Raw genomic sequence first — 15,656 nt, 5'->3', positions numbered from 1 at the left:
CCTCTCCCCAGGCCCGCTCCTCTGGCTCTTCCCCAACCCTGCTGATTGAGCTGCTCTACTTAATAAGAAAAAGAGAGAGAAGTAAATGCTTGGCAGTTAAAATTTTCTTTAGCAAGGATGAGGAAAGAGATAGAGGCTTTGCACAGTCCCACAGGAATACTTGTTGAACCAGGAGCCAAGAGAAACAGGCAGATAGAGCGGCTGCAGCCCAGGGCCAGGATGGATGGGAGTGTTACCTATGATGGGGCATCCCGGGAAGGCTCAGATTTGAAACTGCCAAATGTGACAGCTCTCAGGGAGCTTCATATGCACGCATACACACTTGCACACATGCACATGTGGACAGACACATGCACTTGCACACACGTGTTTAAATAATAGGTTGACGTCTTTCTCTGCTACGTCACACCAGGAGGGAAGGAGGCTGGGCCAGGATGATGGTCTCATTTCCAGAGAGGAAAAGGCCTGGGGGTGAGGAAGGGAGGTAGGGGGAAAAGGAAGTGACCCAATCAAGTCACCCTGCAATTCAGTGGAAGAAGCAGGATGGGCAGCATAGGGTTCATATGGCTTTCCTGGGCCGGCTGGGCTGTCTCAGGTGGGAAATCTGGGCTGCAGAGAGCTTGGGGGATTTGTCTCATCCCAAAGCAGAAGGGTTGCATTAGCCTAGATGGCTCGAGACCAAGGCATCAGTGGGGCTGAAGTCACACTCCTATCCCCACACCTGAAGTAAAAACTAGCCACAAAAGGCTGGACAACATGCTGAAGAGTGGCCTCCCCCAGATGAAGAAGCCTCATAACTGGGGAAATGTGGAGCTGGAAGGAGGAAGGGGCAGCAGGAAGGCAGCCTACGGGGAGAAGATCATGCTTCCCCAGGACCTTAGGAAAAACAAGGGAAAAGCTGGGAGGATGAGTCTACAGAGAGAGGGAGGAAGGGAGCCCCACTTTGGCCACCCAGCTGCACCCTAGTGTTTGGGTCCTCAGCCCCTATAGTGTCCAGCAGCCAGCTGTGCAGTCTCAGTGTTCTCGTGGTTGGGGAAGACCCCTGGGAGAGCTCAGGAGGCTCCTGCTGATGTGGGTGGGCTGCACCCTGACTGGCCAGTTCCCACCTCTCTGAGCTGAACACTGTTGCTGTGACAGGATCATGCAAGAAGCCAGTCCTGGGTATGCTGAGTGTGCCATGTCCTTTGCTGGGTGCTCAGCAGTGGGAGTATAAATAAGGGGAGAGGCTGTGCTCAGGAGGAGCTCAGGAGGAAATCTTGTGTCAACACAGGTGCAGCTGAAGTCCAAACTGCTTTGCAAATCCCACCCCAGAGCAGAGCTGCCAAGGCTGCCTGCACCCTAGGAATTGCCAAAGGCCTGCTCTGAGCTCAGAGCCTGTGGAAAAAGTCAGTAAGGTTTTATTAGGAGGTGGATTTGTAGACCTGGGATAGGTGGGCAGGAACCCCTGAGACTAAGAGGCCTAGTTCCCCGGGGGCTTTCAGAGCTGGTCCCATGCCAAGCTTCAAAGCCTCCTTCTCAGCCCCTACTCTCTGGTAATTCCTGGCTGCAGGGTATGTGTGTGTCTGGGAACAGGTCAAGTTTAATTATTAATCATCTGGCTGGCCTAATCAATCTAAACCAAGGTCTCTCTCTTCCAGGGCTGTGAAATTCCCACTCAGTGACCCAAGTCTCCCAGTGCTTTTTAGACATGAAGAGAGGAAGATGCCAGGAGCCTCCCTGCAGCCCTTGGGTCTTTGGAGGCATTGAATAGGTGTGGGCATCAGGCAGGCAGGCGTGGTTTGCAAAGTGCAGGGTGAACCAAGGCCATCTACCTAGTGTTGACAGAACTGTCATAAACCCTGCTTTGTTCTCAGCTCTGCCTGGGAAGATCCTAGAGAACTGGGTGGGCCTGGCTAGGTGGAGGTGCAGAGTGAGGACAGACAGGTTTGGGGAGGAGATGCCCCTGGGGACACAGAGATGCAGCCTACACAGGAGCCCTGGCTCTGTGGCTATAGAAGAAGCCAGCTGTTAAAAGGCCAAGCTTTGGGCAACATAAGCAGGGCTGTGTTATCCACTGTCAGAGCCAACTGCCAGCCCTGGGGTAGGGGGACCAGGGAAGGGAAGGATGGGTAGGGGGAGGGAAGGTGGTGGGTGGGTAGGGTGCTCCCTGGCACTGTTCCAAGGACCCACCCTACTCCTAGAGCCAGCCAGCTGTGCCAGTCCTCATGGTACTTGGGCAGAGGTACCATGGGTTGGTACCTGGGCAGTGTGTGACTGGGCAGAGACTTAGGACTCAGGTCTCTGTTGCTCCAGCAAGTCCCAGAGGTGAGCAACGGATAACTTAGTCCTTCAACTAACATTCACTGGTATCTGCTCTGTGGTGGGGATACCAGTGTGCACAGGGGAAGCAGGATACACTTCTTGACCTTGGAGACTCAATGACTACTGCAGAGGCAAATCTATAAACAGATAACAAGGCAACATGATAAGGGCTATAAAAGAGGGGCCTCTTGGGAGGCCAAGGCAGGCAGATCACGAGATCAGGAGATCGAGACCATCCTGGCTAAAATGGTGAAACCCCGTCTCTACTAAAAATACAACAAATTAGCCAGGCGTGGTGGTGGGCACCTGTGGTCCCAGCTACTCGGGAGGCTGAGGCAGGAGAATGGCGTGAACCCAGGAGGCAGAGCTTGCAGTGAGCCAAGATGGCACCACTGCACGCACTCCAGCCTGGGCGACAGAGTGAGACTACGCCTCAAAAAAAAAAAGGAAAAAAAAAAAGAGGGGCCTTTGTGTGTTTGCCTGGGCTAGGGGTACAAAGTGTTCTGGGACACAGTGGGGGACCAGCAATACCTGCAGGGAGGTCAGAGAAGTCAAGAAAGGCTTCGTAAAGAAGACAACACCTAAGTAGAATGTTAAAAAAAAAAAAGTCATAGTTTCCAGGTAGACAGAAAGGGCCAAAAGGTATTCCTAGCAGTGGGAAAACCATTTACAAAATCAAGGAGCTGGAAGGGGCCTATCTGGGAACCCCCGAGGCACTGAGCATGGCTGAACCACAAATGGAGGCTGTGGGGGTGAGAAGGTGGGTGGAGAGGAGGCAAGATTAAGTAGGGTCGGTGGAGGGCCAAGCTAAGCCATACGAGGAGCCCAGGAGACAAAAACCACAGAGACCACAAGCAAGCCTGCCTCATGGGTAGACTCCCCTGCTGGGGGCAGGAGGATGGTAATAAGGACCATAGTTCCCCACAGGCCCATGTGGGAGATTCAGGTAGAGAAGTGACCACCCCCCACCTTGTGATTGACAGCAAGTCTCCACTCTTATTTTCTTCCCAAAAACCTCTGGCACGCACAAGGCACACATCAAATGCACAGATGGGAAAACCGAAGCAACAGAAGGTAAACATTTGCCTACATCTCAGAATGAGTTCATTGTGGATTTGACCCAGGAACTCAAGGTCCTGATTCCCAGCATGGAGATCTGTCCCTGAGCCAGAAAGCTCTGTTCTTCCTAGGCTTGCATACAGTGATGGTGAGAGATCTCACGGGCAAACGGGGCACGGCTTTTGCACCCCTCCTCCCTAGGCCGCTCCTTATCAGACAGGTTTGAGGGGAAGTTCCCAAACTGCCAGAGAGAATCAGCACTTCCCAGTCAGGCTTTGTTCCCTCCTGGCTGTGGTCATCCGTTTGGGGTAACCCCAAAGAATAAATGCTGGAGAGGTTTATTTCCCCCAACAATCCAAAGAGCAGGGGCCCCACCCTAGAGCTCTCTTTTGTCAGGTGGGTGTGGCAGGGCACTCAGGTAGTAGAGATGATGGTGACCTCCTCCTTGGCCTGTGAACACTGGTTCCTGGAAGTTCAGCCACTTAACAGAGAAATTTGAAAACCAGAGCTTGAAAATAAACCCAAACAAAAATTCATGAACTCCAGCCAGCATACTCACTCTCAGGTGGCTGGGCAGGTGTGAGCAAGGATCAGGCCTTCGGACACTGGGAGGTGTTGCCCCGACATCAGGAACCACTTCACACAGACCAGAAGCCATCCCAGTGTCCCCTCCAGAGGGGCTCCCACTATGCTCTTCTCCAGTGTTGGGCTGTGAGCTCCCTAAGGATTTTTCCAACACCTCTCAATACCTCTGTACTGTCCCTCAGGAGAATTATTCCAGAATATAAAGTCAAGTAGAACAATCTCCCCAGATAACCTGGAATGCTCTCTCCAGCCTAAGGACAGAGCATGTTTTTTTTTTTTCTTTCTGCCTTGGCTCCCAGGAGGCTTCTAGTCACATCTCTTGCTGTATGAGCCCTTACAGACCATATATTTGCTGCCTCCAACTTTCTTCAATCCTTGTTTATAATTTTTTTGTTGTCTTAATCTGGACACATGGCATCATGTATGTGCAACGTCTCTACTCCATGTTGGAAACAGGTGGCAGGCAAGTCAACAATCTAGTTTCACTCAGGAAGGAGAGGTCACAAGTGCAATCCGGCTAGCATTTTGGGGCTGTGGGAAATCCCCTTTTGATCACTCCCCTTTGTCCCCAGGTCCCCTGAGAGCAGAAAGCAAGCTGCTTCTCTTTCTTCTCCTCCCCGAAACAGGAGGAACTTGAGCAGCCCCCGGGGCCCTCCTTCCTCTCTTGCCCTCAGACTCAGCTCCCCTGGAAAATTCTCCCAAGTGAGAAGAAGGAAGAAACAGTATTTCTTTGGGTATAGTGCTGTGGGTGGAGGCCTTTCTTTACTTTCCAGGGAGGAGAGGTACTGGAGAAATCAGTTTCTGGAACTTAACAGTCAGGAATTCAGTCATAGGTAACTGCAGTATTGCTAAATTAGACTTTCTAATTTATCCAAGCAGCTCTGGCCAGACCCAGAGTCTAGAGGCTTTAGGGAGATGCAGGAACAGGAGGTAGGCAGTGGAGAATAGTGGCTAAGAGTGTGGTTTGACAGTCATGTGCACCTGGGTTTGAATCCCAACTCTGCCACTTACTGGTCGTCTGACCCTTGACAAACCACTTTGTCTCTCGGAGCCTCATTTTCCATCTATGAAATGGGGAGAATAACAGTACCTGCTTCTCCAGTTGTGAAGAGGCCAAGAGACAGTGCCCCTATGGAGTACACTGAGTGTGCCATGCAGGGGGACTCAGGAATCAGCAGGGCTGAGCTGACAGCAGTAGTGTCTCGTGGAAGAGGGAGAGAAAGTGTGTGCTGACAGCGACGTGGCCCTGGGCAGTGGCCCTGTTCCTTGTTTCTCCTCTGAGTAAGGATTGCTGACTCCACACAGCTCTCTGTCTTCAGCAGCAGGGCTTCCATCAGATCTCGAGGAGCTGTTTAATAACCACAACACTTCCAGCCATTAACAAAGACAAAGAGAGCATTGGAAAATTGACTTTTGCCTAAGCACGGTAAGTACGAACCCAACTAAAAATCATAACACATGCTCCCAAACCCAGCTCGATGACTGTGACACGCTCCCACCCCCATCTTTCGCCGCCTCCCCCACCCACCAGCTGCCACCAGCCCCTTCTGCCATGGCCATGCTGGTCTCCTTTTCTCTGCCTCCTACTGTGAAGCCTTTTTCACACTAAAGTGCCCCTACCTTGAATGGCCCTACCACCCAGTAAAATAAATGCTGCTTCTATTCCAGGAGCTACTGGGGAAGTCCCTGGTTGACATCTAGGGCAGTGTTTCTCTAAGTGTCATCGGTGGACTGCACCTGCATTGAATTACCCCCCAGGCTTGCTAAGATGCAAATGCCTGGGTCCTCCCTGTGACCTAGTGAGTCAGAATCTCCATGGGGGCGCCAGGAATCTGCATTTTTAGCAAGCTCACCAGGTGCGGCTGATGCACCCGAAGCATGAGAATCCATGATTTCTCTTGAGTCCCTTGCTGAGTGCCAAAGTCCAGCTAGGACCAGACCTGGAAAATTCACACGATAATGTAATCGAAATATCATAAACTCTCCAAGTAGCCCCAGCAAGACTCAAGGGATCTGGATTCTAGTCTTGGCCCTATACTAATAAGCTGTGTTGCCTCAAACAAGTCACCTCTCTTCTCTGGGCCTGTTTTCTGGCTTGTAAAAGGAAGAGCAGAGGCTTGAGGGTCTCTGGGGCCATCCTGCTCCAACATGCTTGGAATTTCACTCAGGATAGGCACCTTTATATGACTGCCATTGTGGGAAAAGAGAATGGGGAGTTGACAGGGTTGAGCCCAGATGTCCAACCACTGCCGAAGAGGGCAGTTAACAGTTGCTGTTGCCAGGTTTGATGGTTCATGCCTGTAATCCCAACATTTTGGGAGGCTGAGGTGGGTGGATTGCTTGAGCCCAAGAGTTTGAAACTAGCCTGGGCAACATAGTGAAACCCTATCTCTACAAAAAAAAGTTAGCCAGAAGTGGTGGCACATGCCTGTAGTTCCAGCTATTTGGGAGGCTGAAGCAGGAGGATGGCTTGGATCCAGGAAATAGAGGCTATAGCAAGCTGAGATCACGTGCCACTGCCCTCCAGCCTGGGTGACAGAGTGAGAGCCTGTCTCAAACAAACAAACAAAGAAAAGAAAGCAAGGTTAGTATCCAAGTGCCCTGACCTAGTAGGGCATTATGAGGAGGAAACCCAGTGTCTAGGCTGTGGCAGAGTCAGGCAAGGGCAGTCTGGAGTTGATCCCTGGGGATAGGTGTGGTACAGGGAGTAGGTCTGAGTGTCAGAGGTCCAGCCTGGTGGACTGGCTCAGAGCCAGGCTCTAGGGCCCACAGAGATATCAGAGAGCAAATGGGAACACCCAGGCTTGGGGGAACAACTGCAACTCAAGGGAAGGGGGTGTCCCTGGCTGGGTGTCTGCATTGCACAACTCCAGGGGGTGCCATCCTATAGGATACAATGTGGATGCCCTCTCTAGAGTTGTGCCACATAGAACAACATGCTAGGACTAGGCACCAGGGGCACCCCCAAGCATCCTGGATCCTGTACTTAGGGCAGCAGAACCAGTCTAGGCCCATTCACTGCTTTGGCCATCTGGGGCATAGATAGCAGTTGCAGAAAAGGAGGTTTCCCTACTCCTCCTGGTTGGAAACTGGAGGCCTGAGCTTGGTCCACCATGGCCACAGGAGGTGGGGGTGGGGCGCAGACAGCAACAGGCTCAGCAGGAACTTTCCTCAGACCTGCAATCTGTTCCCAGGAATTGCAGGTGGCCCCCTCACTTTGCCCTCTGGGTCCAGGCTGCCCAGCCCCTCCCTGTTGACTCAGGAGCACTGCCAACAAAAGGGAAGGGCCCAGAGAAGTTTCCGGGCCATTCAAAGGACTGGCCAACTGGGCCCAGAAGACTGGCATTGTTTTGCTAGAAGAAATGGTTGAGAAACAACTTAAGAACCCCTGAAATTTGGAGGGCTGCTGTCCAGATTGCAAAAACAAACAAGATTCGGTGACTTGCAGCACACCAAGTGCTTCCCCCAGCAATTATCTTAACCCTGAAGCAACCCTGGGAGGCGATTCACTTTTTTTTTTTTTTTTTTTTTTGAGACTGAGTCTTGCTCTGTCACCCAGACTGGAGTGCGGTGGTGCAATCTCGGCTCACTGCAACCTCCGCCTCCTGGGTTCAAGCGATTCTCCTGCCTCAGCCTCCTGAGTAGCTGTAACTACAGGTGCGCACCACCACGCCCAGCTAATTTTTGTATTTTTAATAGAGACAGGGTTTCACCATGTTGGCCAGGATGGTCTCGATCTCCTGACCTTGTGATCCACCCACCTTGGCCTCCCAAAGTGCTGGGATTACAGGCATGAGCCACCACACCCGGAGCAAGTAATATTCTTATCTTCTTTTACACCCAAGGAAGCGGGCCTTAGGAAGTCATGGGCTAACAGGGGCAGGGCCAGGCCTCTGTCTGTGCCTGCTATTTCCACTACAGCACTGACCACCAGATATTCATCTTCACAGGGCATGGAACTTACAGAAATGGCCTAACCCTGGTGCAGGACGCTGGGTGGCAAAGCTAGGAGTTTATAAGAGGCCAAGAAATGTTCGTATCTGAGCCTCCAAAAGGCCAGCAGCCCCCACTTAGTCAGACTCATGCCCTGAGGATCACCCCTGAGAATCTCTGATTCTCTCTGGTAGCCTAACTGGAGCCCTAAGAAAACCTGTTTTGTCCTCTCTGTTCAACCCTTGAAAATAATTCGCAATTCAAAGGGACCAAATCTCAACCTTTCTGCTTGATGAGCCTTCCCCAGCCAAATGTCAGGGACCCCTGCATGACACAGAGTCACTCACTCACAGCTTTCAAATTCTCTTTATTAAAAATCGTTTCTCTTTTGTAAAAACAAACACTTTGCAGTCAGTTATACAGATCAGGAAAAGTAGTGACAATTTATAGGACACTCAACAAATTTCAATACTTTACAAGTTCAAACTTAAATTAACTTAGTGTTTTGGTTTTTCTCATAAATTCAAAAAACAAACTCTGGTCCAGTTCAAGTATAATCTAATTATCTAACAGGTCACAGCCTCGGACTGTCCAAGAATGGGAAACCCTGATACTAACGGCTGCTGCTCACACCATCAGATTTTCCAAATTCTTTGGGGATACTGTCTAGATAGATGCTATTTTGGGTGTTAACAATGAAAAGAAAATTATACAGGCCTTTTGTTGTATTAACCCGGGGTAAATATGAATCTGTTGCTTAAGGGAGCAATTGCTCTTCAGCATCCTTTTTTGGGAGACACTTTGAAATGGTTGACAAAACACTGAAGAAAAGCTTTAAAAAATAAATCAATATTTACCTGGTTGCCATTAATACTGCATTGTGTGTGGCACACATAGGAATAAAAAGTGCAAATCATAGGGTCGGTGAAGGACCATGCCAATGGAATTGTATGAAAATAAATAAAAATAAATACATATGTACACACAAGTATAGACTCTTAGATGATTTTAAACGGAAGGTTCTGATTGAATGCAGATAGCGCCTTATCTCCCTCCCTCCCAGGGGCTCTCCCTAGCTTTCCAATATGAAGGCCATTCTATCACAAGAGAGCCATAACACTACACGACCATCTGGATTTCCATGGAAATGCTGCTGGGGATGGGGGGTGGGGGAAGGCCGGAGTGGAGTGGAATGAGCTGGTAAAGTCTTCTCCCACTTTACTAGGGGATAAAGTGTCCAGTCTCTCTGATAATGTACAGTTCTAACCTCTGATAAAAATTGTGGGCTATTTCCAGCAAAGTTCAGCAAGAAGGCCAAGGAACTGCCCCCACAATTCCCTTCAGTAGGAAGAAAGACACACAAGATCAAAGGTTTTCTGAGAAATGGAGGAGGCATAGCAGGTGTCCAGAATGCCAGGTTCAAACCTGCGGAGTTGGCCAGGGGAACAATCTGGGCTGAGCCATGATCTTCAGACTTTATTTGAGATACCAACTTTTCAGCAGCCCCCATATGGTCTTCTCAAAAGATAAAATTACAACAAATTTACTTTAAAGATCTTAGTTGGCTTTTATTTTTGATTCTAGAATTGGGCAACATGTCATTCTATAAAATAGAATGAGTGTTCCCATGAGCTGAGCGGAGGAGGTTGGCTTTATAGACAGAAAAGGGCTGAGGAAAGCAGACAAAAAGAACAAAAACCAGACTGGTCATCTCAAAGCTGCTTTCCTTATAAAGATTAAAACCAAGGACACTTCATCATGCTGGTTAAAACTGCCCTGTTTGGGGATTTGGCTATTCTCTTTCTCTCTCTCTCTCCTGATTTCCTGGAAGACAGAACTTCAACATGAGTGACTCCCTTTTGTTTTGGTCTGTTGGGCCTATTGCAGGAGCTCAGTCCAAACCAACAGCCTCCTATAAATTTTATTTAATAGCCTGATGATGAGTTCAGGTTTCTTGCTTCTTCCAACCTCTCCACATCACATCTGTTCAAGTTGGTCTGCTCTCCCCTGGTGCTTGCCTTAACTGTTCTCTCTCACCGGCTCCCATGAGTCTGTCCCTTGCCGATGACTGTGTGCTTTCAGGTTTACACTGATCATTTTATGTTCTTCATTTGTTCCCTTTGTGTGCCTCAGTTACCTGATATAAAATGTTAGCCTTGAATTAATCTCTCTGCCCTTCCTCCATTAGTACAGAGGACAGAATGTACAGTATGCTCTCACATGCCATAAAAAGGAAAATGAAAAAAAACAAAACAAAACCCTACACAGTCCCTTCTCAGTCTGCCTGCCCAAGGTCAGGAACAGATACAACAGGAACTGCCTAGGGGAGAGTGACCTGTCTTCCTTGTTTTATTTTTGCTGGGCTAAGCTATGAAGGGTGCTTTCAGGAGAGTATCTCTGCTCATGAAAACAGCTCCAGGCTCCCTTCTTACCTGCCCGAGGGCCTCTCTATGGCTATGGTGGAGCCTCATTTCCCCCAGCACCTTTATCCCACACCCTTTCAATGGAATATCAGGCTAGAGACCCCACAGCCTGAAGGTACCCACCCTCCAGTACCAGAAAGAGCAGTGGGAATCACGACTTTTCATAACATTTTGGTATCAAAGTCTGCACACACAGTCAAACTCAGGGAGCCCTCAACTATCTGCCCAGCTAGAAAGGGTCCACCTACAGACACCCAGCAAACTTCAATGCCACTCTTTGGATCTGCAGCCTTCTGTTTCCTTAGCTTCTCCCCCAGCTGGGGGGCCATTTAAAAACCATCCTATTGTGAGGTGGTTGTACCCCAGAGTGCAGGCACCAAGGCTGAATCAAGGACAGATGATGTTTCCTTGACTTAAATAAGCTCATTTAACCCCCAAGACAACTCTGTTTTCCACAGCCTGGAGCTGTACCTCTCAAGCCAAAGCTGTGCTTTGCAGAGAGGCCAGCATTCAACCTAAGCCCACACCAACTGCTGCTTTAGCTGGAGGAAGATGCTTCTGTTTTTATATTTAATTACAGTGAATCTGTACCAAATTCATTGTCCAGAATAGAACAAACCCTGACATCTCCTGAAATCAAGAGGAGGGAAATAAGTTTGGAGGAAACTTATCAGAGCTTCCAAAATGAAGGGCTCTTTTCATCTTCTCTAAAATTCATTTAATTTTACTTTAAGGCATAAGTCTGGCAGGTTTCTAGAATAACTGAGAGGACGAAAGAGTTATTAAAAACAGGGGCTTTTCAAAAGGATGGCCCAGTTGGAGGAAGAGGTTAATGAAGACCCTCCCAGCTCTGCCAACAAATTGTCCGTGATATCCCCTCACCAGGACTGCAGACCTGACTCAGCTCCTCACGCAGGGGATACATGGGACACCAGGCAGAGATACTGCTATAGACTCACTGCAGGGGTTCGCCTGACCCAGGAGTTTCCATTAAACCTTTTCCTTGCCTGACTCAGCCAGGCCTGACCTGTTATATCCTATCAAGAATTTAAACACCGTGAAAATCCCTGAGAAGTTGGGTTTTGTGAAAAGGAAACGATCCTTGGCACATAAGGAGGGAGGGAGAGAGAGAACAAGAGGAAAAGAGAGGAAAACGAATTGAAAGATTGAGAGAAACAAGAGTCAGCAGGGAGAGAGTTGGTGACCCTCAGCGGGCTGGACACACCTGGGTGACTTGCTCCTGGAGACATATCAGGGGCATTTCACTGAGTCTCTGGGAACAAGCCCAAGCAATGTGCCCTGCTTGGTTTTCCTTCCTCTCAGGCTTTAGGACTGTCCCCAGAATCAGGAAGGCCCCACTTCGGCAAGCTCTCCTTTCCAACCTTGCAGCAGCAGCAGTAGCAGCAGAAGCAGAAGCATCAGAGCTTTTTCCTTTCAAAGCGCGGCACGATTCCGCTGTCCTCTGGCCTTGGGCTATCTGCCCCCTCGGTCTCCTTGAGGCCCTCCTCGGCCAGCTGGGACAAATATTTCTGTGGAAAGAAGAGGGGAAGTGGAGGAAGAGGCATGTTAGTAGGGACCTAGATGGAGAGGAGAGGAGCGGACATGCCTCAATCATCCCTCTCCTGGCATCTGTGCCCAGCTGTGGGGGTTACCCTTTTCCTGGTTCAGAGATCCCCACTGGGGCTACAGAACTTATGCTAAGTACCTCATTATGTTAGCTTGCAAGTAATACATGTCTCCTGTAGAAAATATAGAAAGTACAGGCCGAGCGTGGTGTCTCACACCTGTAATCCCAGCACTTGGGAGGCCGAGGTGGGTGGATCACCTGAGGTCGGGCGTTGAGACCAGCCTGACCAACATGGAGAAACCCGGTCTCTAATTAAAATACAAAAAATTAGCTGGGTGTGGTGGCACATGCCTGTAATCCCAGCTACTCGGGAGGCTGAGGCAGGAGAATCACTTGAACCCGGGAGGCGGAGGTTGCTGTGAACCGAGATCGCACCGTTGCAATCCAGCCTGGGCAACAAGAGTGAAACTCCACCTAAAAAAAAAAAAAAAGAAAAAGAAAAAAAGAAAAGAAAAGAAAAGAAAGAGTAGAAAGTACAGCTATAATAGCAAACACTTCCAAAGCCCTTATCTAGTGTCAAGTGCTGTTCTAACTGCTTGACTTAAATAAGCTCATTTAACTCCCAAAACAACTCTGTTTTCCAGAAACAGCCCAAGCTCTAGGCAACATATCTATGCTTAAAAGGCAGAGGGAGGGAAGCTGGAAGGCAGGGTAAATGAGCGCTGGCCTATGGCAATTGTGCAAAACAGCACCACGGCCTGACATTTGAGACTCTTAACAACCTGTTTCCTGTCAGGGCAGGCTAGTGGGTGGGGAGCCTTGGAGGTCTTTTGATGGATTTAAAAATGGGTCTGTCTGTTCTATCATTGAGGGCTGCCTCTGCATGACCCCAGAACACTCACTGCTATGACTGGCCTCGGCCCAACACCATGAGGCAGGTTGGGCTGCTCTTGGGCTATCTGGAGTCAACACAGTGAGGCAGACTGGGACAGGTTTGAGGACCCAGCTGGGGTTCTCTGACAGGGCAGCAAGGAAAAGGCAAAGAGCACTGGATTAGGAGACAGAAGGGTGCAGACCAGTACGGTGGTTAAGTGTGTGCACTTTGAAGTCATATGACCTGGGTTCAATCCTATCCCTCAGCAAGCAAGTTATCAAATATCTCTGACATCTGTGAAGGGAGGGGAATAACAGTAACAACAACATAAGGTTGCTGTGAAGTCGAAGAGAGGCAACAAAAAGCATTCAGCACAGCGTTTGACACAGAATAAACACTCAGTAATGTTGGCTTTTCTTATTAGCAGCACCAGCCATATGAGTTGGAGAAAGCCACTCCTCTTCTCCCAGCCTCAGACGCCTAATCTGTTAAATGGGAGGAACACTGTTGTCCTCACCCTCCCTTCTGGGGTGGTGTGTGGGTCAGATGAGAGGGTGTATGTGAGATAACCAGGTCTGCCTGCTGTCTCCATAGAAGAGACTGCAGTTGGCTTCCAGAAATGGGTGCAGCCTGACTAGGAGAAGAGCAAACGGTGGATGGCAGCAGGCGAAGCTGCTGATGGAGGGCCTGGGTTCTCCTCTGCCTTGGCTCAGGGAGGGTAAACCGTGTGCTGAGGAAGGCAAGCGAATGAGCGCCCAGTACACGGACACATTCCGCTCCAGGGACTGGAGCCAAGCAGGTATCTAGTTTTCCTATCAAGCGCTGACTCCACCTGTTGTTCTGAATCACTCTGGGTGGGTTCTTGCAGAGCCGTGACCAGCCGTGGGGCACAGCACAGGCTGCTCAGAGAGAACGGAGGCTCCTTCAACCTGCTCCCTGCCTTTAGAAGCAACCTCTGGTCCCCAACTCAAGGCCTCTCAGTGGTGTTAAGTTTAAAAGTTGCCTGATTTAAGTGTCAGCCATTACCTGCTGCTTGGGGTGGGGGTGGCTGTGTGGACAGTAGGCATTCTGTCCAAGCCGCTGACAGAAATCCTATCTGGGAAGCCTGTGGTGGAAACTCCCAGCTCCCCAGCAGGTGCACCAGGTAAAGCTACACTGCAGTTGGCTGGCACGAGGGGCTTAACCAATGTCTATCCCAATGCACTTGAGAACTACAAGAATGGCTCTGGCCTGCTGCGGGGAGGGGAGTCTGCCTAGGGGCATGGCCCAGAGGCTCAGAACACAGTGCAGTCCACTGCCCTGGGAAACATACATGAATTAGAATTAGAGGCCCTGGTGAGTCTGAACTCTTCCTAACTTCCAAGGTGACCTTGAACTATGTGGCCCCCTGAAGGGCTGCACAATACTACTGCAAATGCTGGATGAGAGAAAAGGTTCTCACATCGACTATCAGAGCCTGATATAAGGATGGTTTACAATACAGACTGTCAGGCCCAGCCCTACAGAAAATGAGAAAATGAGTAGGGTGAGATCCAAGAAGCTGCCTTTCTTTTTTTTTTTTTTTTTTTTTCTGAGACAGAGTCTCGCTCTGTCACCCAGGCTGGAGAGCAATGATGTGATCTCGGCTCACTGCAAGCTCCACCTCCCAGGTTCAAGCGATTCTCCTGCCTCAGCCTCCTGAGTAGCTTGGATTATAGGTGCGTGCCACCACGCCTGGCTAGTTTTTGTATTTTTAGTAGAGACGGGGTTTCACACTGTTGGTCAGGCTGGTCTCGAATTCCTGACCTCGTGATCCACCCGCCTTGGTCTCCCAAAGTGCTGGGATTACAGGCGTGAGCCACTGTGCCGGGCCCAGGAAGCTGCATTTCAAAAAGATGCCAGCTGGTACAAAGACGAAGGTTTGGGAAAACCAGGACCAGATGATTTCCAAGACCCCTTCCATCCTTACCATTCTGTAGGTTTCATCTTGTTGGGAAAAGGGATGATTATGTCTTCAAGCTAGATGACTTCCCTCAGCTTGCTTTGTGGGACCCAGTCTGACCCTCCTGCTCTGGCCAAGTCAGGCCTTTCTTGCCTTGCCCCAGGAGAGGCCTAGCCCTGGGCCACAGGCGCTGTGGCTGCCTCAGTCACAGAGAAGCTGCTCTCCAGAGGGAAATCAGAGGCTTAAATGACTTGATTTTGGGCATAGCCTATGATAGTTCTCTGCACATGGTGACCCAGGCCATGACATTATGGGTCTCAGTTTCCAAGACAAGTATAGTAGAGTAAAAAGAGGAAAGTGATTCAGAATCAGGCGATTTGATCCTAGGCCCAATAACTCACTATCTGTGTGGACTTGGATGAACTATATAGCTTCTCTGGGTCTCAATTTTCTCAATTATTAAACAAGAAAATTGGCCCATATCTGAGTTTGTTTTTTTTTTAACTAGGGGTGCACATTTGAATCTTTTGGAGAACTTTCTCAAATTACATATTCCTGCAATCTGCCTTCCACCTCCAAATTCTACTAAATATATAACTTAGTACCTGAATTTTAGAAATACTGTCCAGATGAGTCTGATTCATGTCCCTGGTTAAGAACGGCTAGATCAGTCACTTTTAAACAATTTAATGATAATAGTAATGCCTAGCCTGGGACTTGGGCACAGCCACTGTGAGGACTTCTTGAGTCAAAGCCTTATGGTTCAAATAACTAGTCTGATTCCTTGTAGTAAAAACAGGAGGTGTCTTGAGATACTTACCCCTGGCCCTCTGATATACCATGTCTTCTGTTAAGCTATCAAAACCTAGCCCATGCCAGAATTTAATCATGAAAACCACATTCTAATATATTACATATTAATTAGGTATATATTATAGAACATATTACCATATTTCATTGATCTCAAGACACATTTTTTCACACATTAATATC

General features: G+C 49.2%; 1 protein-coding gene across 2 annotated transcripts in view; it reads right to left on the bottom strand.

Moving 5' to 3' along the window:
- Nucleotides 1–8,225: 8,225 nt before the first annotated feature.
- Nucleotides 8,226–15,656, bottom strand: part of RBM20 (RNA binding motif protein 20) — a 194,136-nt gene continuing 186,705 nt past the window's right edge. For both annotated transcript variants that reach the window (XM_055352121.2, XM_004050092.5), the window contains exon 14: nt 8,226–11,830. In XM_055352121.2, coding sequence (XP_055208096.2) covers nt 11,720–11,830 — 111 coding nt within the window. In that variant the 3' untranslated portion in view covers nt 8,226–11,719. The remainder of the gene's footprint in view (nt 11,831–15,656) is intronic.

This window comes from Gorilla gorilla, chromosome 8 (genome assembly GCF_029281585.2).
Source record: "Gorilla gorilla gorilla isolate KB3781 chromosome 8, NHGRI_mGorGor1-v2.1_pri, whole genome shotgun sequence".
In the NCBI taxonomy this organism is placed as follows: Eukaryota; Metazoa; Chordata; class Mammalia; order Primates; family Hominidae; genus Gorilla; species Gorilla gorilla.
This window is presented reverse-complemented; position numbering and strand designations above follow the sequence as displayed.